Genomic DNA, 26,817 nt, shown 5'->3' with positions numbered 1-26,817 from the left:
TGGTTTTGTATAGCACTTTCTCGGAGGAGGCCTCATGGCCAATTGTCTGTGCCAAAGCACTTACAAGGCTCCTTGGGTACTCAGGTTTGTAGTACAATGCGCATAAAGTCATCTTCCTAGAAAAGACAACAGCCATTCAAATATTTGGTTATGGTCTCGGCTTCTCTGCCTCCAGGGCTAGATACTCAAGAATTTTTTTACATTATAGAGGAAAAATGCATGAGGAGGATGAGGATGTAAAGGCTCTTGAAAGCTAGCCATGTATAAATTATTTTGAAAATAGTATGGGTATTCTAGATTCCATCGCAATTTGTTGTGTTCTTCAGCCTTTGAAGTTGTCTTCGAAAAAACCAATTGAATAACTTCTCAAAGGGCATTGGTTTTAATTACTTCTTCTCTGCATCTAGTGCTCCGAAAGAAACACATACGTGCTTGGTAGTGAGATTTCTCCATACCTTGGCTACTATAAGTTGCTAGGGGCCCTTGCTCTTCCACAAAATAAGGCCCACGAACAAGAAGAATATGATGTGACAATCCATAAAAGTACAAATCAGTTTGAATCATTAAACCTTGTTTTCAAAGCACAAAGACTCAAATTTATGTCTATCTTACAAAGTAAAAAGTAATATCCTTTTCTCCCCAAGCTTCCTTGATTGCCTAAACAAGATTTACAATTAAATGTTTGTACTCTTCTGAATAATTGGATGTTATCTTTTGTTCCCCGAGTACTTTTAAAAATATGTCAAGATGTCTCCAAACCTCCATTCGTAGCAATGCCACTCGTGGTGTACTAGCCACATTTGCTGTGATTGCACACAACTCTCTCCAGTAGTCCCACAATGCACTCATTTATTTACATGTATGATTTCCTAGAAATCGTCTAGCTTTTGCACCCCCCATAGAGACATCTGCTAAGACATCTCTTGTTTTCCCTGAGGCTATTGGATCCTTTCTCAAGTAAACTTGACCTCCATGAAAACCCATTTTTGAGAGTAAAGACTCGCATTTATCAAAGCAGTCATTTGACAAAGATACCGGTTTTATTGAATATGCATAGTCAAGATGCAACCTATGCAACTTATCAATTATTCTAATCTCTACGTGCAATGTACAAATATGAACATTTCTTAAAGAGATTGAAAGAATAGGATCACATAAGCCATCCACATTTTTTAACTTTCTCAAATCTATGGAGTTCCTAGTTAGGACTCTTGTTGTTGGCTACAAAGTACTCCATTCTTTGGATCCCAAACTCTCCATGCAATAAATACAAGGATATTTTGCATTGGTCCCATTACTTTCTCCAAGCATACATTTGATAGTTTTCAAGTCAACACTCATATATCACTCAACATTAAAACTACCAACACCATTGACTATTAACATTTTCCCTTCACTTTGAGACTTTATAATATGAGGACTACCTGTATGAGAGAACAACCATTTTAGGATTTTATGGCTTTCAATTGGTACTTGGGCCGCACCAATCCACCAAAGTTCCATCTTAGATTGTATCTTAAATTGTTGTTCTTGTCCCCTACCATTACTATAATCCAATGCCTTGTTCATGATACAAATGCTGACTCTTTCTATCTTTTGTCCCTTTTGAATCTGTGAGTCATCCAATTTTAGTGCAAACTTTAAATTACCATCACATTCTTGAATAGTAAATATATGCATATGGACCATTACAATTTGGACTCTTTTAAGATCAATCCAAATATTATTAAATGTGTTGTATTTAAAAAAACCATTGTTTTATGCTTTTCATAGGGCATAGATACTTTTATATGAATATACTCCCCAAAGACATCCGGAATCCTGCGATTCATGGTTGTCCTAGCAATTGAAACTGCAAAAGGCCGAGGCAAACCAAATGCACTTATCCTATGACATCTAAGATTTGTAAACCACAATTTTGAGAGAGCACGATAACCTTTACGGCTAATACCCATACTGTCACACGTCTCCACTATTTCATTTGGTTTGACTGTTCCTTTCAAATTTTTCACTAACTCTTTCAGAGTCTGGCTTCTCAAGTTTATATTTTCAAGTGATTTTAGAATCCTAAAAATGTCATTCTTTGGCGTGGTTTCTTTAATAAGCTTAATTCTCTCATCGTTCTCTCGAATATTAATGCCTGAAATATTAGAGACACATCTCTTCACAAGATTTAGTCTCCTTTTTTTCACCTGACTACACAAGGCCATTATATTTTTTAGTGATCTTTTTCTCTCTCTAAATCCTATTGGAGTTTCCTTCAAGCATAGTAATTTTTCTTGCAATGACTTGTTAGAATTTTCTAGAACATCATTCTTGTTCGTCAACTCAAAAATAAATTTTTGTGTCGATGTTAATGATTCCTTCATTTCATGTATCTGTTCTCCTAATGTATAAGATGCGGAATATAACCTCATACAATAGCCAAGCATCCCATCACAACCATCTCCAACATACCTTATGAAGTCGTGAATATTGTAAAAAGAAGGATGTTTACCCGTAGAAGAGTCTGATGGATAAATATTTCCATCCACCCATAAGTCTACATGCTTCTTTCCTTGTAATCGTAGCCTGTTAGCTTCATCCTTGTCCAACAATGCTCGATGGTGTATACTCCTCCAAGATGAATAAATAGGATTTAGTTGAATAGTAAGTTTATACTTGCGTGGTGGGGCTGCGCTTGTGTTGCTAGAAGAGGTACTCGTAAACATTTTGGTGGAGAACCCTTAATAGGGCAACAATGTCGCAGAGAAGGAAAAAGAACAGAGGTGCAGTAAATGAACGCCGAGGAATAAATGAGTGTCTTTTGGTGCGAAAATTCAAAAATATGAAATTTTGCAAGTTCCAAGAGAATATGACTAAAAAGGTGATCCTTAACATCCATTAAAGATTGAAGATATTTAATGGCTGACCTCTTCAATGAATCATATATTCTCTCATTAATCACATCCAGGTAGCTAAATTTGGAGGGTTTTTTCTTTCAAAACCTCATCTAATTAGCAACTTAATCATTTTCTTATAAGTGCTTTTTTTGAAGCATTTTTGGCTCTAATGGAGTCTTAATATTCTTGAAGGGTGCCACAAGTATTGTATCTTCAATCTGACTTGGGCTAGAGGATCACAAGAGTTAGAGGGTGTGTTGAGTAAGTTGGGATGATACTACCTTTGAGCTTGATGACACTCAAGGCCAATAGCTCGTTGTCAACTTGGTGGTAGCGTTTTAGTCATTCTCTCTCCCTTTTTCCATAGACTTTCTCAAATTCTTTGTCCCTCTATCCCTCGCTCTCTCTATATAGCTTTATTGCAGAGTAAAATCAATAGTATTGAAGAGTTTTTTTTTTAAATAATGCGCAGTTTATTTATTGAGAATAAAAAACATCTAGAGATGGATAAGCACTGCCACATGCTTATCTACACTTAGTGAGCCTATGAAAGGCTACCTTATACACATGTCCCTTTTTTCTAAGTCTACCTAATAAAGTAAGTGTATCCTCTTCACACATATTGACTAAAACTTCTTTGCTAAGAGGCCCTTCCTTCTTCATCACCACTTTGTTTCTATCATAAGGGCTGTTGTTCTGTATTGAAGGGTTTTAAAAAGACGTCAATAGGCTTGCACTAAGGTTAGTAACCTTAGGATGGCTCCTCACCATTATCATTTTTCTCATCGTCTGGTCAACATGATTCTTCATCTCGTCTCGTCTCGTCTCTCTTGACCTTGTCATTGCCTCATTTTGATAGATGAGTGACGCGGTTCATCTTGGTGTGCATGGTGGCTGTGGATCTCATGGTTTGGTGGTTTGATTAGTGTTCACAAAAAACCTAGATTCAATGCAAAGTAGATTGCAAGTATTTCGAAAAAACCTTCAAAATTTAAAGAAGAAGGTCTAAAACATAGTAAATTGCAACTATTTCTAAAAAACCTTCAAAACTTAAAGAAGAAGATTTAAAACATAGGAACCTTGGAAAATGTTATCATAAACATGGTAGACCCATGTAATTTTAGTCAAAAATCCCTCCAACATTTTAAGTTAGGAGGTTTTGGTATTTGCTACCAAAAATGTTTTCTATGAACATTGGGTTTGATCCTCCTCATCTCGCCAGTCCGCGATTACTTGCGACATCATTTGGTGGCAGCCAAGATTTGAAATTAGCAATAAAGCTTTATAGCCTTTGCTTGTCATTTATTCCATAGGAATTTGTTTGTTTTTCAGTTGTTTGATCTTTATGGTTTTTGGTATTGTCACATAAGCATAATTTACACGTGGTTTCTCTTTAATGGATATTACAAAATTGAGCATGGCACAACTTGGTGCCATCAATGACTAAGACATCGACTACTCTACAATCCTTAGATGCACTCCTCTCATAGGTATTTGGTTGTACAACCCCTTGTACAATGTGCAATAGTGACGATATAATCATTACACTGCAATCGTGCACACTCGATCTGTCCATATGAATATGGGCCAAGAAGTTGGCACATGCAATTTGGTAAAAATGACAATCAACTTTGGTGTTAAGCTTGGCTTGTGGCACAAGTTGCTCAAAAAGTAGACGAAGTGAGAGATGGCAAAAGTCTTCAATGGGTTTCAAGAACTTGAGTAAGTCCATTACTACTTGTTTGCTTCAACATCCATGCCACAGGGTAGACAGAATCCTCGTAACCTTCGTATTGGAATAACATGTGTTTACACTATAGTCTTTACTGCTGCTTTTGCAATCACGGTATTTTGCGGGATCGCACCACGATTTGTGTGATCGTAGTTAGGACTTGTGTGATCACACACCCCTAGAACTGTGTAAAGGACTTGTCTGGAAGTGTCTTAAGTAGTGTGGCTAGTTATTAATTGGAGTGTTCTATCTATTGCAGGAGTCTCCTCTCTCTCTCTCTCTCTCTCTCTCTCTCTCTCTCTCAATATATTTTATTTTCATAAGTCGTGGCTAAATGGCAATTTTCAAGGCGCTTGGGTCTGCGGCAGCCATAGCCACAGCCTCGCTAGCGATCTCTTCTTCTTCTTCATCGGGATCTCTATTCTCTGCCGCCATTCCCAACAGAAGGTGCCATCGCCATCATCATCTTCATCAGGCAGGCCCCTCTCCGCACTGCTGTGCCAAAGCAGATCAGGACCACCCTTTCGCCCCCGGAAGGCCGAGCCTGCTGCACGCGAATCCCATCTTCCAAAGCCTAGTTGGGAGAGCAATGGCTGTCGGTACCGCCATTACCGATGACAAGGATTCCCTGCAAGAAACCATTGTGCAACACGTGAGAAGTTCATTTTGTCCTGCCTGGGCATGCCTCTGTGTGTTATTGGTGGTTAATAAAATTAGGAGTAAGATGGTCGTGTTCCTGTGTGATCGACGGTTAAGAAATCCTTAGTAGAGATACTGAATTGCTGAAGTTATCGATGAATAAGAAACTCTCCATGTAGGAACAAACAGTAGCGCATTTCGATGCATAAACCCCTTAAAAATCCCGCTGGTTCTTTAATTCACTCCTTTATCTTGGATTTCCAAATGCTACACAGGCCTTATCAGTGAGCTGTGACCACATAAATCCATGCAAATCCAGCAAGTTAAGATGAATTTTGTGAGAATAAGAATGAATAACGTGATGCAAAAGTATGCTAAGTTTTGTGCAGCTAAGGTTTTGAGCTAGCTAACACAGTGGCCTGTGCTTGAAAGGGTATGTGTCACATTTCTTGTGGTTTAATCACCGAATTGCAGCAAAGAGTCTGAAGGTTACTGAAGTGTACCCAAATCCTCTTTTCCCCATAGCTTTTTATAATAACATAACTTCCCTTTTGAAGCTTTTCACAGCTTGGGTCAAAGCTCTACTGAGTGTTTACCAATTTAGGGCATAGCTAGACATATGTAGTTATAAGGATTACTACATGGGCGGGTACACAGATATGAATTTTTTCATGTTAGGGTAATATAATTGCGCTGCTCGATCATCTTGTTCAAGCTTAAAGCCAACCACAATGAATTTACTTTTGGTTAATTTCTATGAGATGAAGCTGAAAATGAAAATTTTTCTTTGCCTGTGCATCAATAAATATTTTTGTTTTAAATAAAGCTTCAATCTGCGATTTTGGAGTGTATTATTGTTCTAAACATGCCTATACCCTTGGGTACAGGATCAGGGAGCTACAGGAGATTCATCACCAGATATGTTGGTAAATTACCATTTGCACATATGAAATTGTGGTGAAAGGACAAGATTCGTTCATATGGTAATTTCTTTAATCTGGTATTTTGCAGACAGAGTTCATGGTGGACATGAAGTGCGAAGGATGTGTTTCTTCTGTTCGGCAGAAGCTGGAGTCACTTGCAGGTACAGCCTGTTGCAAGACAAGTTGGTTTTGTGTTTAATCAGTTTTTACCTTGTCTGATAATGACTCGTTGTGGACTGAACTGACTTCTGGGATAAGGTGTGAAGAAAGTTGACGTCGATTTGCCGAACCAAGTTGTCAGAGTACAAGGTTCAGCAAATACAAAAAGCCTGAATGAAGCTTTGGTGGAGACTGGTCGGAAGGCCAGGCTTATTGGTCAAGGTTCTCCTAGTGGTAGGTGGTTCTGAAATATCATAGATCACTATATCAAAGCACACATTTCATCATAAAAAACAATAGTATAAGCCAGCTTCCATGAAACAGTGATAGGTTGCACATGTTTAAGTTACAGATGATATGATAGCATTGTGATGTTGCTCATATAAAATATTTCTATGCAATTTGTTATGCAGATTTTCTCATATCAGCTACTGTAGCTGAATTCAAGGGTCCCCTTGTCTATGGAGTCGTGCGTATTGTGCAAGTCAGCATGGAGCTGGCACGCATCGAGGCCAATTTTAGTGGTTTATTACCTGGGCTTCATGGGTGGTCAATTAATGAGTATGGTGACCTGACACGTGGTGCTGAGAGTACTGGTGGAATTTACCATCCTGGCAGTTCTCCAACTAGAAATGTAGGTGCCTTTGTCTATTTCTTGTGAGGTTTGTAGTGGAAACTCCATTCAACAACATTACATAATGGGAAAATCAACTCAGATTTGTTTCTAGGGAAGCCTAATTAATGATGACCATTGTGTTGGCAGCCTATTGGTGACTTGGGAGTACTTGCTGCCAGTTGTACTGGTGAAGTAGAATATTCTGGAGACAAGCCCATGTTAAGAGTTTCAGATTTAGCAGGAAGAGCCTTGGTGATATATGCAAGTGAAGACAAGTCTGAGCCTGGGATTGCAGCTGCTGTCATTGCACGCAGTGCAGGTGTTGGGGAAAATTACAAAAAGCTGTGTACTTGTGATGGCACTGTGATTTGGGATTCAACAAATAGTGACTTTGTGAAGGCTTAGGAATATTAAGCTCTGTATGTCCATTCTGTTGAGAATACATGTAATGTAGCCATGTGAAGTTCTAGTTATGGTGATCTGTTACGGAGGTGACAAGTAAGCTATAGCAGTGTTTCACTGGTCTTGTCTGTGAGAGATCAGCTACATGCAGATAGTATAGACCCGGATTTGAGTTCAATATAAAGTCTTATTTTGAAAATTTGAGGTCCAACGGAAAATGGTCCTGTCTTAGTGTCAACTTTGTAAGGTGTCAAATTTACCACACATGCTCTGATCAGAAATGTTGACCAATTGGTTGTAAACTGTAAGGTGAAGGATTCTAAATATAGAAACTGAGTTTGTTGAATACTTTTACAACCCTCTACACAATGCATATTGAGCATTCAGATATTATTGACCTGTTTTGACTGCAATGTGATTCTAAATATAGAAACTGAGTTGGTTGAATACTATTACAACCCTGTATACAATGCATATTGAGCATTCAGATATTATTGACCTGTTTTGACTGCAATGTAAGAGCTTAATTTGAATACATAAGGTATTCAGAGAGAAAATTGTGTTGTCTTGTTTCTGATTGGAAGATAAAACATAAAGTAGGATGCCATAGCAGAAAACGGTCCAGCTTGGTTGTACTTCCAAGGTGAAGAATTAAATATATCAAGTCAATTTGCTATGGACTTGATGCTTTCATGTCCAATATGGTCTTGACTAATAGTTGATTACAAGATGTGGTTGAGTGTTGTGTATCAGTCAAATGAGTAGTAACATTTAAGAGAATGCTAAAAACTATACAAAATGCCCATAGATCACATTGATGCACGGCATACTAAACTGATATGGACTTGATGTCTTACTTAACAGATCACTTGATGTCCAATATGCTCTTGCTTATTAAATAGGCCAATTAAGACGTGAACCTTGCAAGGATCAGCTCCTCACTTCTTCAAAGCTTCTGCAGATTGTTGGAAATAAAAGTAAACCTTACTCAATGCACCCAGAAGTTGCAGTCATGTTCAACCACCTGAGCATCAAACATTACATGGATATATTTGATAGTGAGTGTTAAGAGCATTGATATGCAGACCAATTCAATATACACAACGCACATTAACTAGAGTGAAGCCTGGGTGATATGGATGTAAAAAGTGCATGTACAAGGCATTTGTGGTTTATAAGAACAATGAATAGTAAAACCCATTACATGGAGTACCTTTAGCAATATTTGTTCTCATACTTCATTGTCTGCTGTGTTAAAATTATTTTTAAAATATTTGGTTTGGTGTGTGTTTTGATGATTCGAGACATGGAAAAATATTTCTATAAAGAGATCAATCCAACCTCTCATATGAAACATTAGCTTTTACCTAACTCCCATTCTGAGGGAGATTCATGTTGTATACTAGGTGTATGAAACATTAGCTTTTACATAATGTTTCATACACCTAGTATAGGAGTTGGGTAAAAGCTAATGTTTCATACACCTAGTGTACAACATGAATCTCCCTTAGAATGGGAGTTAGGTAAAAGCTAATGTTTCATACGCCTCCTGCAGGAATCTCCCTTAGAATGGGAGTTAGGTAAAAGCTAATGTTTCATACACCTCTTGCTCCTGCAGGAGGTGTATCCCTTAGAATGGGAGTTAGGTAAAAGCTAATGTTTCATACACCTCCTGCTCCTGTAGGAGCTGTATGAAACATTAGCTTTTACCCAACTCCCATTCTAAGGGAGATTCATGTTGTCCCTCTCATAAACTGTTAATGCACCAAAACAGCATGCTCACTTGCTTTCATTAACTTTGTTGCGACTTAGTCCTTCGGCACAAATAGGCACATCTTATGCTGAAAATTGGTTGAAAATATGTTTCACTTATTACTTTTTCGGGTTTGCACTATTGGATTGGCATCGCTAAGTTGACAGTTATCTTGGACTTTTGGTGTTGAAAGAGATGATATCGTCACAAGGACGTGAGATTTTATTGTTTTACTTAGCATTTGATTAAAAGGTAATCAAATGTGCTAATGTGACTTGCACGTGTGAGGTGCAAGTAAATTATTTTAGTGTGGGGACTAAGATTTGGAGATATCGGTTGGTGTCAAAGGCAAAAGTTATAATAAGTTACGCTTGACAAATATTAGGTGATACTTGATGTTAGATTTGGACCTAGACCAATTTATTAGTTACTAATGTGAGTGGTGATATTAAAGCTTGGGTGTTAATTGATTAATTAATGCCAATCATAGGGTCAATAGTTACTCAGGAATACTTGGAAGATAAATTGGCCTAGCCAATATAATTATTGGATGATGAAAAAAAAATTGGTAATTAGATTAATTATTAAATTAGATTTTAGAATTAGTATTTTAAAAATTAACATAATGACTTGGATAATGTTGAAAAGTAGATTAGAGGATTGCCACTGGCGAAACTTACCCATGTAAGTGGAAAAAACGTTGTTAGGGGTTGGTGAAAGCTTATTTCAACCATTGTGGGAAAGAAGAAGGCTATTAGAGAGCAAGGAGAGGTTGCTAATATAATTTGCAACCATCAGGGATCAATCCTATAGCATGTGACAAAAAGCTTGGAGCCCTTCACGAGTAAGTGATAGCAACCCAAGGTTCTTTTGATACAGATAACATGTAGTTTTTTTTGTGGGCATAAGTTATAGGTTACAGAGCACTCATGATTGTTTAAGTATAGCAAAAGTATCTTTTCAATGTTTATCGCAATGAAACTCTAAAGCTTCTTTCTACATAATATTCTCTCTCATCTCCCATGCATCTCTCAAGTTATCTTAGCATTTCCAAATAGTTTGAGTCATCACACGAAGAGATTTCAGTTAATCATGGTTGTAAATCCTAATTTACAATAGAAATTAGGGTTTGATAGCCACCTCAGGATGCATGCTCAAAATTGAGAGCCTAGGGTTTGGATTCCAATAGCTAAAATTGAGGAATTTTAAAAAGATTCAAGAGATTAACTAACAAATATTAGATTTAGGGCTGAATCTGTCTTTCAAGGAGTAGGGTGAGGGCCAATTCCCAAGCAAACCAAGGGGCAAATTGGTTTGAAGGCTTGTTGGTTGATTTTGACAACAAGAGGCACTTGGATTAGCGGAGAAGATTAGAGGATCTTAGTTGTACTCGTTCCAATTGCAACATAAGATAAATAAATATCACAAGGGGTGTCAGTTTTGGGACTAACAGTGTCAAAAGTCCAATATTAAAGTGGTAAAAGTGTACATTTTCAATTTACGTAAATTTTATGATTGTTGTATTTAGTGCTTAATTAGGTTATTTATCACCCTATTCGAGGAGAAAGATTGGTTTCATGTTTCTCGGAATACTACTCAATCCCTTCTTTGGTAGGCTCGAGACACCTGATTAAACGTCACATGCTTTGTTCTAGTGTTGAAATTATATTCAGCCAAGTATTACAATAAGAATGTCTTTAAACAGTATTAAATTATATTCAGCCAAGTATTACAATAAGAATGTCTTTAAACAGTGTTATGGGATCAAGCAGGGATGATGCCTCTCAATCTGCAAGCTCACAAAATGTTGGAAAAAATACAGAGTCTGATCTTGGACAGGGCATGTAGCATGAACAACAAGCTGGTAATGTTGGTTTAGATCAAAATGCGGGTCCTTTTAGGCCTTTAGAACGTGATGATCAACAAGAGGAGGAATTTGATGACTAGTTTAAATATCAACTGAGGATAACAGCTAAAAAGTTTATGAAATTGACAGATAATCCTCAATTCAGGTACTTTTGGAGGACAACAAAGACAAAAAGAAAAAATCGTCTTTTAAGAGCTTCGGGATACCAAGATGCACCAAAGGAAGAGCCAATGCAACAGCATGTTGTTTCAAATATGGTAGCGAGCATAAGCAAATGGTGATACAGGTGGGGCAATTGATGCATATGCAAGGCCAACTTGGAAGTACTAGTTTAATTATTTTTGGATAGCAAGGTATACATGCAATGATGGGGTAGCCATGGTACTTTGGTAGTAGCACTAGGTTCCATGCTATGGTGGATCAAAGATCGCATACAAGAGTGTATGATACAACTTCTTATTCTATGCAACAACCAATGTGTGGGATGCAAGATCCAATGTATCATGCATAAGGATATGGAATTTTGAGATGCTTTAATCTTACTGATGCTATTTTATTAAATTATTAATCAAATGTACAAGATTATTTAGCACGTAATGCATATGGTAGTTATTTCATCATAACAGGCCAAGGACCTCGAGGATGCATCGAGTGTTAAAGGCAAAAGTTACAATAAAGTTATGCGTGACAGGCACTTCGTGGTACCTTATGTCAGATTTTGACTTGGACCAATTTATTGACCACTAATGTCGATGGTGACATTAGAGATTAGGCATTAATTAATTAATTAATACTAGTCTAAGGACTAATAACTACTCAAGGATACCTGAAAGACAAATTGATTTAGCCAATTTAATTATTAACTAGTGAAATTAATTTTTTGAATACTATAATAATTATTAAATTATTTTTCACAATTAATATTTTGATAATTAATTTAGTAAGCTAGATAATACTAAAAAATGAAATTAGAAGGCTACCACTTGGCAAAACTTACATGATGAGACTCTAAAATTTCTTTCTACAGTATTTTCTCCCTAGGGATATTAGTCATAAATATATGTATCACGTGGGTTCAACATAATGAATTTTTAAAACATAATTTTTATACATTTTTTACATACAGAAAGATCTCATATAAAGGATTTACTTACATATTGAATAGAAAAGGGTTATATTTTAATAAGAAAAAATTAACAAATAAAAAAATATATAAATAAGTCTTGAACACACATGATATAGAGAGTATACATATAGTGAATTCCCTAAGATTCTCTCATCCCCCAATCATCTCTCAAGTTATCTCAGTACTTTCTAACAGTTTGAGCCATCAGAGGAAGATATTTCAATCAATCTCTATTGTAAATCCTAATTTACAATAGAAATCAGGATTTGACAGCCACCTTAGGATCCACCTCAGGATGCATGCTTAGAATTGAGGGCCTATGACTTGAATTTCAGCAACTAAAATTGAGAAATATCAAGAAGATTAAAGAGATCAATCAACCAATATTAGATTTAGGGCTGAATTTTTCATTCAAGAAGCATGGTGAAGGCAAATCCCCAAACAAACCAAGGGGCAAATTGGTTTGTGGCTTGCTGGTCAGTCTTGATAGCAACATGCACTTGGATTAGTGAAGATCACAAGATCTCAATTGTACTCATTTCAATTACAATATGAGATAAAGAAATGCCGCAATAGGGTAAGGGGCGCTAGTTTTTGGACCAATAGGGTATCTAATGTCTAAGATAAAAGTAGTAAAGTGTGTATTTTTCATTTACGTGAATTTTATGCTTGTTGTAATTAGTGTTTAATCAAGTTATTTACCACCCTATTGAGGGAGGAAGGCTAATTTCAACTATAAATTGAGGGTTTGGAGGGGCATACGAATCAATGTCTCAATCTATAATATTGCAAAAGTAGACGTCTCATGTATCAGTACAATAAAATATTCAAGAAAGAGTAGTTATATATTGTTTTGAAAAAGAGTACATAGCGTATTCACGTGTAACAATGCATCTATTTTACCAATCTCTTAAAGAGACAATCTTTAGATAAAAATACGCATTGGAGACAAAAAGTAGTGAATGGTTTCCTATGGATGCTAGGAGTGAAAGCCAAAGATAAGGATAGATTTGGGAGATTGAGAGAAGGCCTACCTCTAGAATAGTCTCTCCCCTACTCTCCGCCTATGAGTACAAGGTCTAGGTGACATCATTTAGCTACAACATGGTTAGCATACTTACCAAGAAACCCATTTCGTAAGGATAGGAAACTCATTTCATACCTATGTGTTTCATAAACATATGAAACACCTATTTTAAACTTCCACGAATGCCATACCCTAAATGTCTTGGAACTTTTCTAATCATTATTTATCATGGATTTACTTAACACGTTGACATGGATCTTGCTACTAATTGCCAAAGTTTTGTAATGAGCTGTTATACATGATGATTGCATATATGGATGCTCCTTTATCACTAAAGCTATATATATATATATATATATATATATATATATATATATAGAGAGAGAGAGAGAGAGAGAGAGAGTTTCATACTTTTCTATATTTTGAATGAAACCCATTTCTAATATAAAACTTGTATGAAACCTATGAAACCGTTTCATACCTCTCGTTTTAGAAACCCTTCGCAATTATGATGGTTAGTATAGAGGAGTTCCAAGGACATCTGGCCTAGGATCATGGATAGGAGAATCTGCAAAAACTGGCTGCAATGGCGAGACACTAGCTGTCATAGACGCATGAAATCTTGAATTCTTGTTGCATGATCCCTAATATCTGTCCGTCAAGACTCAAGTGTATTTGGCCCATGCAATAGCAAGCCCTGCCAAAGACATGGATAACTGCTTCGAGTAGTGCAAATGGCAGGACAATGCCTTGCTAGAGGCCGTTGGATAAGCTTGGTCTAAATATGCCTGCCAGGCTTAGAAAATAATGGCCTCAAATAGCACTAATCTTGTAAATAATCACCATATTATAATGTAACCTGCACCACAAGGGGGGATTTGATCAAGAATGACTATCTTGTCCTCATGCGAGCGCCTCCTTATATTATCATCACAGCAGTTACACAAGGCTAATGATTGAGCGCTTTTCAAAAAATGTCGTTGTGCTGAATGGAATGCAAATGATGTGCGATGGTCATTTCCACTTGTGTGCATCATGTGGAGGCATGAAAACCTCAACTAGGAGTTGACATTAGGTCACTATCCCAATGCAATCAACCTTCTCAAGGTAAGTCTTTGTAAGTGGCTTGTACTTAGGACTGAATTTCATTCTTTTTGTGACCTCCATCCATCTCTAAGGTGTGCAATGTAGCTCGAATCTTTTATTCAGTGACGGGGGTTGCATTGCTTACAGCCCTGCAAATGGGATCTCACACTGTTGGATTCCACCTTTCTTGATTGGGGAACACCGAGTTTATCTTGATCTCGGATTGAACATCCAGTATCTTTGCCAGAAACAATACCACCTCATCAATCTGATCTGAAAAATCTGAGCTTCATGATAATCGAAAAATGAATCAATTCACGATATAATGATCCGAGTGATGCTCTGATCAGAACCAAGATCTGAATCTGCAGTCTCAAATTCAGTCTTAAATTCACACGAACCATAATAGAGAGGATTGTCTTCAACATGCCTTGTACTTTGAATAATCGGAAAAGGACTTGCAGACGTGCTTGCAAAACTTTCAAACAACCTTGAAGTTTCCTATGTTGAGGCCTATGCCTGTGATAAGTCACCTTTGCAAGGATTATGTCGGGCTCAGAATCAGCCCCACGTGAAGAAGGGTTATTGATGTTGGTTGATCTCTTGACATCTGGGGCTTGGAATGGATTGTGCAATGGAAAAGTGTAGCAGCAAAGTCGTGCCAGGGTGGAGTGTTCAGGAGGCACAGAAGGGTTTTGGGTAGGGGCAGGGGAGGAGTAACACTGTCCAGAAAGGCTTTGGATGGGACCTGCACGCTGGTGATGGCGAAGGGTAAACTGATGCATAAGCCCTTAGCCCTTCCAGTAGGCTTGGAACATCCTGCTTGGCTGTGCTTTTACTGGTATGTATATATATATATAGGCAGGTGAGCAAATGACAAGGTGTGTTGAATATATAATCCAAGGTGAGAATAAAAGCAGGAGGAGATCTGGCGTTTGGATCAAGTCAGCAGAAGAGGAAAAACAACAAACTAGAGCAATCTAGCCCAGATCAAGCAGAGGCAAAAGCCATAGCTAGGAGTGAAGCAAGAAACAAGAAGAACTGAAAAAGTTAACCGCCCTCTGTCTCCACTAAGGTGTTGTGCTCCTCACGCTGGTGATGGCGAAGGGTAAACTGATGCATAAGCCCTTAGCCCTTCCAGTAGGCTTGGAACATCCTGCTTGGCTGTGCTTTTACTGGTATGTATATATATATATATATATATATATATATATATATATATATATATATATATATATATATATATATATATATAGGCAGGTGAGCAAATGACAAGGTGTGTTGAATATATAATCCAAGGTGAGAATAAAAGCAGGAGGAGATCTGGCGTTTGGATCAAGTCAGCAGAAGAGGAAAAACAACAAACTAGAGCAATCTAGCCCAGATCAAGCAGAGGCAAAAGCCATAGCTAGGAGTGAAGCAAGAAACAAGAAGAACTGAAAAAGTTAACCGCCCTCTGTCTCCACTAAGGTGTTGTGCTCCTCACAGGGGCTTTGATCAAGAATGAGTGTATCTTGCCTCACACAAGCAGCTCCTTACATTATCATCACAAGTGGTAGTTTACATGGCACTCATATAAGTACTGTAATTACCTGCAAATTTCATGGTGGAAAGACTGTCCACCAATGCATTGTCAGCTGACAACACACTACAAAGGGTTTAAATAGAACCTGGATCAGTAGAAATTACTGCACAAATTGATAGCCTAGTGGTTCATGCTTGGGTTCGTGACTCTAGGTCGTGTGTGTTTGAATTGACCCCATTGATTCTAGTAGGGCAAGTATGCTCCAGCAGTATTGTTGTAGGAAGATCTGGCCCTTGCCCATATTAGGTGGACTCTCATTGCAGGTGGTACGCAGAGGCCTCCTCTGATGGTAGTTTACCTCTCAGGGATGTGCCTCATGTACAATCACAAGAAGTTATTGACATTTTCCCATGTGGGAGATGGGGCTTTTTCCCATAGTTTTTCCCTGTAGTGTTCAACATAAGAGCTTCTGCAAGGGAGGTACCGCAAACCTAGCTAGGTACAGTTGGGGGACAAGGGGCTGCCCACGTCGGGCCAGCAGCCCCTTGCTCCTGACTGCACCTAGCTAGGTATGAGACTGCACCTGGCTAGGTATGCGATCTCTCCTGAGCGGGAGCCCATGATGTTGTGATTCAAAATGTGATTTAAATTAAATTGGGAATTTGTCTAAAACTTTGTGTAAATCTGGGGTTAGCAGTCCTTTGCCCCCAACAGCACCCGGCTAGGTTTGTGGTGCCTCCCTTGCAGAAGCTGATGATGTTGTCGCAATTCTGGATGTGAAATTTAAAACTGGTCTCGGCAGTGTAATGCCATCATATATCATTCAGAAACCCATATGCCGAAATTTCCTTCCTCTTCATATGGAGCTGGGTTTGGGGTTATGAGCTAGCTCTATAATTGTGAAACATGAAGGGACTCAGGAAAACAAATTAAAACCAAGGTGATCATCTCTTAGTAACTACCCAACCAATCTGTTACCTCTATGCAAAAAGAATTCCTGATGTATAATCAGGCGTCCTGTTTTACGACGCATTAACCAGAAAATTTCAAGCTTAAGCGCACCTGAGTTTGGTTTTGTCACTGTGAGGGGAGGGACGAAGGTAGACTGTTGAAGTAACAAAGATCCCGAGCGGGCGCGACAGAGAGAGGGAAAGAGAAGCAGATAGCTAGAGAGGTGGTAGCATTAGTAGTAGTAGTAGTACAACGTTGGCAAACTCAAGTTTTGTTTAGTTTGTACTACACAACTTTGAAGCACATACACATGCGCCATTAGGCTAGTACTGTAGTACAAGTTCTCTCTCTCTCTCTCTCTCTCTGTCTCTCTCTATTTCAACACACATGTCACACACTCAACATTCTGTCGACACACTTCCACAACTCACCACATCATAATAAAGTTAGTTTAATGTACAATTAACTATAAAAGGTTTCAAAAAAGCCTTGAAAATGTAAAGAAGAATGTTTAAAACCTTCAACCTTGGAAATAATTGTATTATATAAATAGTAAATATAATTTGAACCCTTGAAAATGTAAAGAAAAATGTTTAAAACCTTGAACCCTTGAAAAAATTACATTATAAAAATAGTAAATACATGTAATTTGACTAAAATCACTCCAAATTTTTTAGCTAGATGTACCAAAAATATCTTTTGTTATTACCTACGCATTTGCATCTCGATTTTTACAAAGAATAATTTTTTAGTTTTCATTACATCACCACATACACAACATCGAGCTTCATCTATTAACAAACATAAGCTCACATGATTGAAATTAGCTCACGATGAAATTCTTTGTTTAAAAAACCCTATCTATAACACATAACAATTGAGCACCATTTTGAAATGAAATGCATGCCAATTATAAAATATGGATTGAACTCTTTTAGTAAAATGAGGCACTTGCACGTTAGACTCGGCTAACCACTACTCTTTCTTTAACAAGTTGCGAATCAGAAGACCATGTATCATTATTAACCCTTGTTAGGGTTTAGAAAGTGTATTATGACTAGACCATATTCAACTATTGGCCCCTGTACCCCACCTAGTTCTCTCTTGCTTATCAACATAACCATCCAACTAGTTATCTCAATATAGTTCTCTCTTATACATATTTAGGATAACCATCTATCTAGTTCTCTCTTATACTTATTTAGAATAACCATCTAGCTAGTTGCTCAATCTAGACTTGTCAATAGCATGGGTCATTGATGCCAGGAGGCATATTCCACGGTGGATTCCGTGAGGTTTTGCAATGGATTCCGTAAAACTATATTTATTTGCCGGGGCTCATACACAAGGTGGATTCCTTGTGTGAGAAGTTGACAGGGATGCCTGTCCTTTTCGGGTGTCAAATTAATTTAATGTGCACATGGGTGATTGCACAAAATACATGTTTAAATTAATGGACATTTATGAGTTTAGAGTGCACTCGTATTAAATTAAGGTTAGGATAGAGTTCCAACCTATTTATTTATTTTGTAGCTGAAAACTGCTAGGTATTCACTTTTGTCTGTTTAATTTTATTATTTTCTAACAATTGTGAATGCTTCAGTTGATGTGTAGAGCAGGCAACGGTGGCATTGGGAAGTACTGGGTGAAGGCGTGTATTCAAATTACCTAGAAGATATTATCATTTTTGATGGGCGCGCATCTTATCATTAAAGACGTGGCACTATTGTTTATTTAGACATGCTTATTTATTGAAGTGTTTGATAAATATTTATTATTTTGTATGTGCGTGGACGCTCAGTTTAAATATTTCATTATTGGACATTGTATTTGGGCACAGCTTGACTTTTGGGATGCCCAATTGCTTTATTCTTTATTTGGACAAAGGCAAACACAAAAGCCACAGCACGCTAATTGTAAAATTGGGCTATTTTTGAGCTTGGAGATTAATAAATTTATAAATACATGCCTTATGGAGTGCTCACACAAGGCATGGGGGGAGATTGTACCAAATTTGTCTTTTGCTTCATGTCGTGCAAACTCTCTTCTTGCTTTTATGAAGTTTATGTAGAGTTCTTTGTTCTTGGAAACCTTCCGACGCTCACTATGCGCGCATCTAGCATCCAATTTGCGCACTAGTCATTGTAAGTAGAATAACCATCTAGCTAGTTAGCTCAAGCTAGATTTGCCAATACCATAGGAAAGCCCACCACCTTGGCTACCTAGCTAGCTCCATATGCACTTGGCATTGTGGCAATAGCATGGAAAAAAAAAGAGTGTATGAGGCCAACCACATTATAGCATTGCCCATTGAGAAACCCCCACATAGACACATACACATTTAGCAATCACACTTTTCAAATTGTGATTTTTTATAAATAAAGTTAAATGTATAGATATGGTCTTTCCATATACAAAGAGGGAAACAAGAGTGCACAAACAATCAATGTAGTAGCTCGGTTGGTTGGGTATGTGGTGTGTATTGCATACAAATCAATAGTTCGACACTCGGCTAGGCAACTCGAGGCATAGGAAGGGAGGGGAGAGGGGTCTATTTTGCTGATGTGTGAAATATCTACTTGTAGCCAATGAATAATAAATGATTTCATACCACATATACCACATTTTAAAAACCAAGGGTGAATAAAAGGAATGCTAGTATACATTAGACAAGTAGAAATTTCAATGAAGGGTGTAAAAAAAGCTCCAGTTGACTAAGAAGGATGAAAAAATGAAGAAATTTTGAGCTTGAAATTCAAGGCTATGGAGTCTCTGGTTTAGGGTTTTCTGGCTGACTGGTTTTTGGTTTGTTGTAGCTTGTAGGAGAAGAATTTCTTGAAAATATTTTATGGGGAGAGAGCTTGGATATGGAGCTTTGAAAGCCCTATAGCTATTGTAGAGTGAGCCATGATGTGCACGAGCTGAATCAACAATACGAATAGTGACAGGCGGGTGCAAAATTTCAACGAGCTAGGTTTTTTCAAAATGTTGGAGCAGGGAGCATGTAATGTCGTGAGTTGTTGTGGTAGCAAGTTGCACCCTAAGTTGCTAAACAACTCCTCAAAAGAAATTGTAATGAGATATGGCTTCTACTGTGAGATCCAGGAGCTCAAATGACTGCAGGTCTTATTTGGCTATGGAGGACACATAGAACAGAAGTTGACACAGTTGACAATGCTGAGCTATAGCTTGTCAAGTTCTTGTCTAATTGAAGAGATCTAAGAGCTTAAAGTAGGGTAGGTGCAGGGTGGCTATGGCTATCAAGCAAGGCAGTGAGAAGAAGGAGTAGGAAGACTTGTCCTGAGTTGTGGATTGAGCTAGATGAGAGTGAAACGGAGCTGGAGATGGTGCGCAGATCGGATGCTGTACGCTCGCGTAGTGAATGCCGAAAGGTCCCCAAGAACAATAGAACTCTACTTTTTGCACAAAATTCAATGTAAAAAGCATGAACGACATGAGCAAGAGACCAATTGGGTACAATCTCCCCCCATGCCTTGTGTGAGCGCTCCACAAAGCATGTATTTTATGTATTATTCATCTTCAAGCTCAAATAATAGCCCAAATTACACAATAGCAAGCTTTTAGCTTTTGAGTTTGCTTTAACACAAAATAGGAATAAAGCTAGTGGGCGGTGCCCAGAGAGTCTGGCATGCCCAATACAATGTCCAAGAAGAAATAACATAATCGTGTGCCCACGCGCATACAAAATAATAATAAATATCCAACGCCTAAATAAGTAGGCGTGACAAAATATAGGCGCCATGTCTAAGGTATGCGCCCATCAAAATATAATCAATAAATCGAATACTCGCTATCCTCCAATGCTTTCCAACGCCACTGCTGCTATCTCTACACATCAACTGAAGCATTCACAATCGTTAGTAAAATAATACAATTAAACCGACAAAAGTGAATACCTAGCAGTCTTCAGCTACATAAATAAATCAACTGGTTAGAAATAAATCCTAACCTTAATTTATTACGAGTGCGCACTCTAAACTCATAAACGTTTATTAATTTAATATGCATTTTGCGGAATCACCCGCTATGGAATTACCCATGTACACACTAAATTAATGAAACGCCCGAAAAGGACAGGCGTCCCCATCAACTTCTCGCACAAAGAATCCACTTTGTGTATGAGCCCCGGTCATCAAAGTTTACGGAATCCACCGTAAAACCTCACGGAATCCACCGTGAAATATGCCTCTTGGCATCATACCCCCGGGGTGGGATAGCAATTGACCTCAATTGCTATTAGCTCAATGTGGAGCTAACAGAGTGGGGAAAGCATTTAAGTCTCTAGCGTGCATCCATTGTGCTTCTTCTACAGGATGGTTCTTAAATTTGACTAGATATCTAGAATATCTTCGGCCAGTTCTAGTGGTTATAAAATCAGTGTCTATGATAGCTTCAGGTTCAAGTATTTCAGTCTCTTCCTCTAACAAAGGTGGGTTTTCATAAACAGGGTGTACAGGTAATTGGCCTCTAAATGGTCTTAATAAACTAATGTGGAATGTGTTGTGAATTTTCCAGTGAGGTGGTAAATCTAACTTGAATGCATTGCCATTTATTTTATGAATGATCCTAAATGGTCCATAGAATCTAGGGGCTAATTTCACAACTGGGTGTCTATCTACACTTTGTAGTCTACATTTTTCTATTCTCAACTAAACATAGTCATCAACTTTGAAATTCATTGCTTGTCTTTTCTTATTGGCTTGTTTGGTATATGATTGCTGGGCTTTGGCAATCATGTCTTTAACCTCATCAAAAATAGTATTGTGCATACTAGCAATATCATCAGCACTCTGAATTCTATTTGACAAAGATGCAACAAGTGTAGATAATCTATAACCATAAATCACTTCAAATGGTGCTTTCTTTGTAGATGTGTGTGGTGTATTGTTATATGCAAACTGTAATAAATGCAAATGTGTATCCCATGTCTGAGGTTTAGAAATAGTATAAGCACGTAAAAGATCTAGAATAGTGCTATTAGTGGCTTCTGTTTGTCCATTCGTTTCAGGATGAAATGCAGATGAGAAATCAATTTTTGTGCCTAAGTTAGCAAACATAGTAATCCAAAAGTTGTTACAAAATCTAGAATCACGATCTGAAATAATAACTTTTGGTAATCCATGGCTAGTGAAAACAGTTTTCAAAAACAACTGTGCTGTCTGTGATGCTGTTAAAGTTTTCTTACATGGAATGAAATATGCTTGTTTACTAAACCTATCTACTACTATCCAAATCATATCATGGTTAGATTTAGTATTAGGTAAACCAGTAATAAAATCCATAGAAATTTGTTCCCATGGTCTAGACGGAATAGATAAAGGCATAAGTAATCCACACTGTTTACCATGATGTCTCTTAACTCTTTGACAAATCAAACATTTAGAAACAAAGTTAGATACATTAGTGTCCATATGCGGCCAATAAAAATCTTCAGTTAATGTTCGTAAAGTAGATATGATACCTCTATGACCTTGATATGGGGGACAATGAATCTCATTCAAAACAAAAGATCGGAATGGAACTGTAACACACAATCTCTTTTCATAAAACATAAATCCATCATTATATGACAGTGAATCAATAGGAATCAAGTTATTTTGAACTAATTTATTCCAATCAGCATGAAAAGTAATATCCTGATGATAAGTATCTTTCATAGCAATCAAAGAATCAAAAGATATAACAGAAATATTATGAATGGTAGGTCTTCTACTTAATGCATCAGCCACTACATTTTCTTTACTGGGTTGATATTGAATGATAGGATGAAAACTCTGGATAAAGGATGCCCATTTGATATGTCGGTCAAATATTTGGGGTTGGCTAAGTAAATGTCTGATACTTTGCTGATCGGTCTTAATCATAAATTCTGAACCCATTAAGTAGTGTTTCCACGTCTTAAGGCTTGTACAATAGCTAATAATTCTTTGTCATATGTGGAATATTTCAGTTCAGAGGGTTTCAGCTTACAACTAGAATAGGCTATAGGATGATTGTCCTGTATAAGTACGGCTCCTATTCCAGATCCACTAGCATCAGTCACTACTAAAAAGAATGGTCTATTAAAATCAGGCAACTGTAAGACAGGGGCATGGGTTAATGCATGTTTCAATAAGTCAAAGGATTTCTGGTGATTATCGGACCAATGATAAACAATACCTTTCTTCAGAAGTTTAGTCAGTGGTAAAGCAAGTAATGAAAAATTACGTACAAATTTCCTATAGAAACTAACAAGACCAAGGAATGATCGTAACTCATGCACATTTTTAGGTACAGGCCAATTCAATATTGCATCTATTTTCTTAGGGTCAACTTTAATTCCATCGGATGATACAATATGACCTAAATACTCAATTTCTGTTTTAAAGAATTCACTCTTTTCAGGATTTGCATACAATTGATTATCTTTTAGTAACTGGAAAACCAATGACAAATGCTCATAATGTTCTTTCTCATTTTGACTAAACACCAAAATATCATCAAAGAAGACAATTACACAATACTGATATTTTAGAAATATACGATTCATCATTCTACTAAATGTAGCAGGTGCATTAGTCAATCCGAAAGGCATCACTAAAAATTCATAATGACCAAACTGTGTCCTAAATGCAGTCTTGAATATGTCTGACTTATCTAGTCTCACCTGATGATAACCAGATTTAAGGTCTATTTTACTAAATATAGCAGATCCTTGCAGTTTATCCATAAGGTCATCGACTCTAGGAATTGGATACCTATTCTTTACAGTGATCTTATTTAAAGCTCGATAGTCAATGCACATACGCGATAGGTATTATTCTTTTTCTTGACTAACAGAACAGGTGCACCGAATGGAGAACTACTAGGTCTAATCAATCCTCTATTTAGTAATTCCTCAACTTGACTCTGAATTTCTTTTTGCTCTATCTGGTTATGCCTATATGGTGCTTTGCAAGGTGGTTGTGTACCAGGAATCAAATCTATCTTATGGTCTTCTGGACGTGAAGGAGGTAAACCAGGTGGTAGGTCTTCGGCAAAACAGTCTTTAAAATGTGTAAAAAATTCTTTATGCCTAAGATGCATATGATTTTCTTTAACTTGCAGTTCATTCACCCAAATGAGATAGGATTTACTACTCTTGCGTAATGCACGTTTAGCTTGAGTATGCGAAAGCAGTGGAAAAGCATTAGATGCATGCATACCATACAATGTAATATGTTTTCTTTGAAATTGAATATTAATTGAATGCTTGGAATAATCTATATCTGGATTATGCTGATGACGGCAAGGCATACCTAAAATAATGTCACTTGACTGTAATGGAATAACTAGAAAATTTCTTCTTTCAGTGTATTGACCAATTTGAATTTCTAAGTCATGCACTTCCTGTGTACCATTATACCTAGTGCTTAAGAATGCTGCTTTAATACGATAATGCGTAGGTACAGTCTGTAACTTCAATTCTTTTACTAGCTTGGCTGAAATAAAATCATGAGTACTACCGTCATCATGCAAAATAATCTTTTCCTTTCCATGCACTAAACATTTCATAGTCAATAAAGAATGTGGAGTTGGCATACCTGGTAAAGTATCCGAAGGAGTAATAGTGTCGTCCTCATCTTTTGTGAAATCAGGCATATCTTCATGTTCTTCATCTTCCATTGCTCCAAGATAGTTGATATGGACAGGTGGCTTCTTCGAATGGCAATTTGCTGCTTAATGTCCAGGCTGGTGGCATTTATAACAGACTATAGACTTGGCTTTGGTTACATTATTTGCAATGGCGAGAAGTCTAGGGATATTGGGATTTGGCTGTGGAATAGGCTTGGAATTTTGATTGACATTGGATGGTAAAACAGGTGGTTTTGCCCAATTCTTACGGAAAGATGATGAAGAGAAACGACCTTGATTAAATCTTCTAAAGTTTGAGTTGAATTGCTTAGATCCATAGTTACCATTGGCTTGGAATTGCTGTGGACATCTGTCTCTACCTCGCAGCTTGTCTTCAGTGTCGTGAGCTAGTGAAATTGCGTCTTCAAGAGTAGCAGGCTTGAACATGTTAACTTTAGCGTAGTAATGCCCAAGGAGTCCAGACATATACTTGCGCTTGTGTGTTGCTTCAGGTACGTCTTCAAGCATGCGTAACTGGAGTAGTGCATTCCAAAAACGCTCTGTGTACTGAGGAATAGGCTCACGATCCCGTTGTTGAAGAAGATCCCATTGTTTTATGGCTTTCTCATGAAATTGTGGAGGAAGGAAATTCTGCATAAACTTCTTCTTGAAATTATCCCAGGTAGCGGGACAATCTATACTCTTGCGAACTACAACTCACCAAAGAGATGCTCTATCCACTAAATGATTAGTAACACACTTGATTTTATCTTTTTCTGCATAAGTTTCCTCATGAAAGTAGTCATCAAACTGACTAATGAATGCAAGAACAGTTTTTCCCTCTCGAGTGCCATTGAAAGTATGGAATTTGAAATTTCTTTTACTTATCTTTGATTCCTTGCAGATGGATTGAGCTTCCAGAGTCGCGTCAATGGTACGTCGGATAAGGTCTTCAGATTGAGGTTCCTCTTTATCGGTAGATGATCTTTGTAAACTTGCCAATTGAACTTGCAATGCTTGCCTAGCCCGTCGTTCTTCATCCAATTGCATCATAATTAAGTCCAGCTTTTGCTCCATCGTAGGTTCAGGTAGGTCGCCTTTAGCCATTAAATCATCCATATGTGGTTCCGTCATCCTGCAAAACTCAAAAGACCTCTCACTCTCAAAATCAAGTTAGCGAGATGAGCGTAGCTCAAGTTCGGGAATACAAGGCTTATATATTTTTGGGTGTGGCTTTCACAATCTTTGAAAAATCCGCGTTTTATCCTTCTTCATATGCTGAAAATGCTTCAGCAAACCTGCGTATGCGTAGAGTACCTTCCAATGAACAACTTTGCAGTTCGGAGTTTCTGCGCAGGAATAGCCCTTCTATGAGTTTTTGAACAGAAGTCAGTTTTGACTCCAGTTGACTTGTCTGACTTGCAGAGTACCAGACTAATGTGACTTGCAGAGTTTGTAGACTTGTAGAACTTAGTTACTTTGTCGGACTTGCAGAACTTCGACTTGATAGACTTGCAGAATTTGAACTTTGCTGACTTATAGGATTGGAAGAATTAATGTGATTGGAACTTAAGTAAGTAAGCTTTGAAGCTTACTCAGCAAAAAACATGAATTCGTCGGGGGGCGGGGGGGGGGGGGACATTTTTGCAACGCGGCGCAAAATTCGGAGGTCTTCTGACAGCTCGCGATGACGTTTTTTTTTTTTTTGAAGCTTTAGGCTTCTCTAAAGCTTTCTAAGCTTTAGTTTTTTTAAGCTTGAAGATATGGAGTTTATGACTTATCTCTGTTTTTTGACGACTTGATGAAGAAGAGATAGAAGTGGTCCTCCGCCTTTGCAAGCTGGTCCTTCGCAATCCGATGATGGAAACAGAGGTTCTTGATCGCCAAGAATCTGCTTGTATCGACAGTTCGCGACGAGATTGACCGTAGAGCCCGATCGTTCCAGGAGCTCCACCTTCGCACAAGATGGGTAGCGATTGGAAGCTCTTGATCTCAGCTTCGCTCTGATACCACTGGTGCGTAGATCGGATGCTGTACGCTCGCGTAGTGAATGCCGGAAGGTCCCCAAGAACAATAGAACTCTACTTTTTGCACAAAATTCAATGTAAAAAGCATGAACGACATGAGCAAGAGACCAATTGGGTGCAATCTTCCCCCATGCCTTGTGTGAGCGCTCCACAAAGCATGTATTTTATGTATTATTCATCTTCAAGCTCAAATAATAGCCCAAATTACAAAATAGCAAGCTTTTAGCTTTTGAGTTTGCTTTAACACAAAATAGGAATAAAGCTAGTGGGCGGTGCCCAGAGAGTCTGGCATGCCCAATACAATGTCCAAGTAGAAATAACATAATCGTGTGCCCACGCGCATACAAAATAATAATAAATATCCAACGCCTAAATAAGTAGGCGCGACAAAATATAGGCGCCATGTCTAAGGTATGCGCCCATCAAAATATAATCAATAAATCGAATACTCGCTATCCTCCAATGCTTTCCTCCGCCACTGCTGCTAT

At 37.8% G+C, this 26,817-nt stretch overlaps 1 protein-coding gene and 1 long non-coding RNA gene across 2 annotated transcripts; one reads left to right on the top strand and one right to left on the bottom strand.

Annotated features, from left to right (window-relative positions):
• Positions 1-4,875: 4,875 nt before the first annotated feature.
• On the bottom strand, positions 4,876-16,918 carry LOC148034828 (uncharacterized). The gene is made up of 3 exons (XR_015691123.1): positions 16,800-16,918; positions 6,387-8,377; positions 4,876-5,242 (listed from the first exon to the last, which is right to left on the bottom strand). It is a non-coding gene; the product is annotated as an uncharacterized LOC148034828 (long non-coding RNA).
• LOC148034829 (copper chaperone for superoxide dismutase, chloroplastic/cytosolic-like) lies at positions 4,949-7,552 on the top strand. Its single transcript, XM_087679805.1, has 6 exons — positions 4,949-5,266; positions 6,141-6,179; positions 6,265-6,337; positions 6,435-6,569; positions 6,749-6,969; positions 7,099-7,552. Exons 1-6 carry the CDS (start codon positions 4,949-4,951, stop codon positions 7,354-7,356), a joined length of 1,044 nt encoding a protein of 347 aa, XP_087535931.1. The 3' UTR covers positions 7,357-7,552.
• Positions 16,919-26,817: the final 9,899 nt, after the last annotated feature.

The sequence above is a fragment of the Lygodium microphyllum genome, chromosome 6 (assembly GCF_053477565.2).
Source record: "Lygodium microphyllum isolate KBCC chromosome 6, Lygodium_microphyllum_v1.1.10, whole genome shotgun sequence".
NCBI classification, from domain to species: Eukaryota; Viridiplantae; Streptophyta; class Polypodiopsida; order Schizaeales; family Lygodiaceae; genus Lygodium; species Lygodium microphyllum.
The sequence above is the reverse complement of the archived record's forward strand: the minus strand, read 5'-3'. Positions and strand labels throughout refer to the sequence as shown.

What these genes read in the sequence shown, in the direction of transcription:
- LOC148034829 (XM_087679805.1), top strand. Translation starts at nt 4,949, where the DNA reads ATGGCAATTTTCAAGGCGCTTGGGTCTGCGGCAGCCATAGCCACAGCC. An exon ending in AAGAAACCATTGTGCAACAC is followed by an intron (nt 5,267 to 6,140) that starts GTGAGAAGTTCA and finishes CCTTGGGTACAG; the next exon opens with GATCAGGGAGCTACAGGAGA. An exon ending in GAAGCTGGAGTCACTTGCAG is followed by an intron (nt 6,338 to 6,434) that starts GTACAGCCTGTT and finishes TTCTGGGATAAG; the next exon opens with GTGTGAAGAAAGTTGACGTC.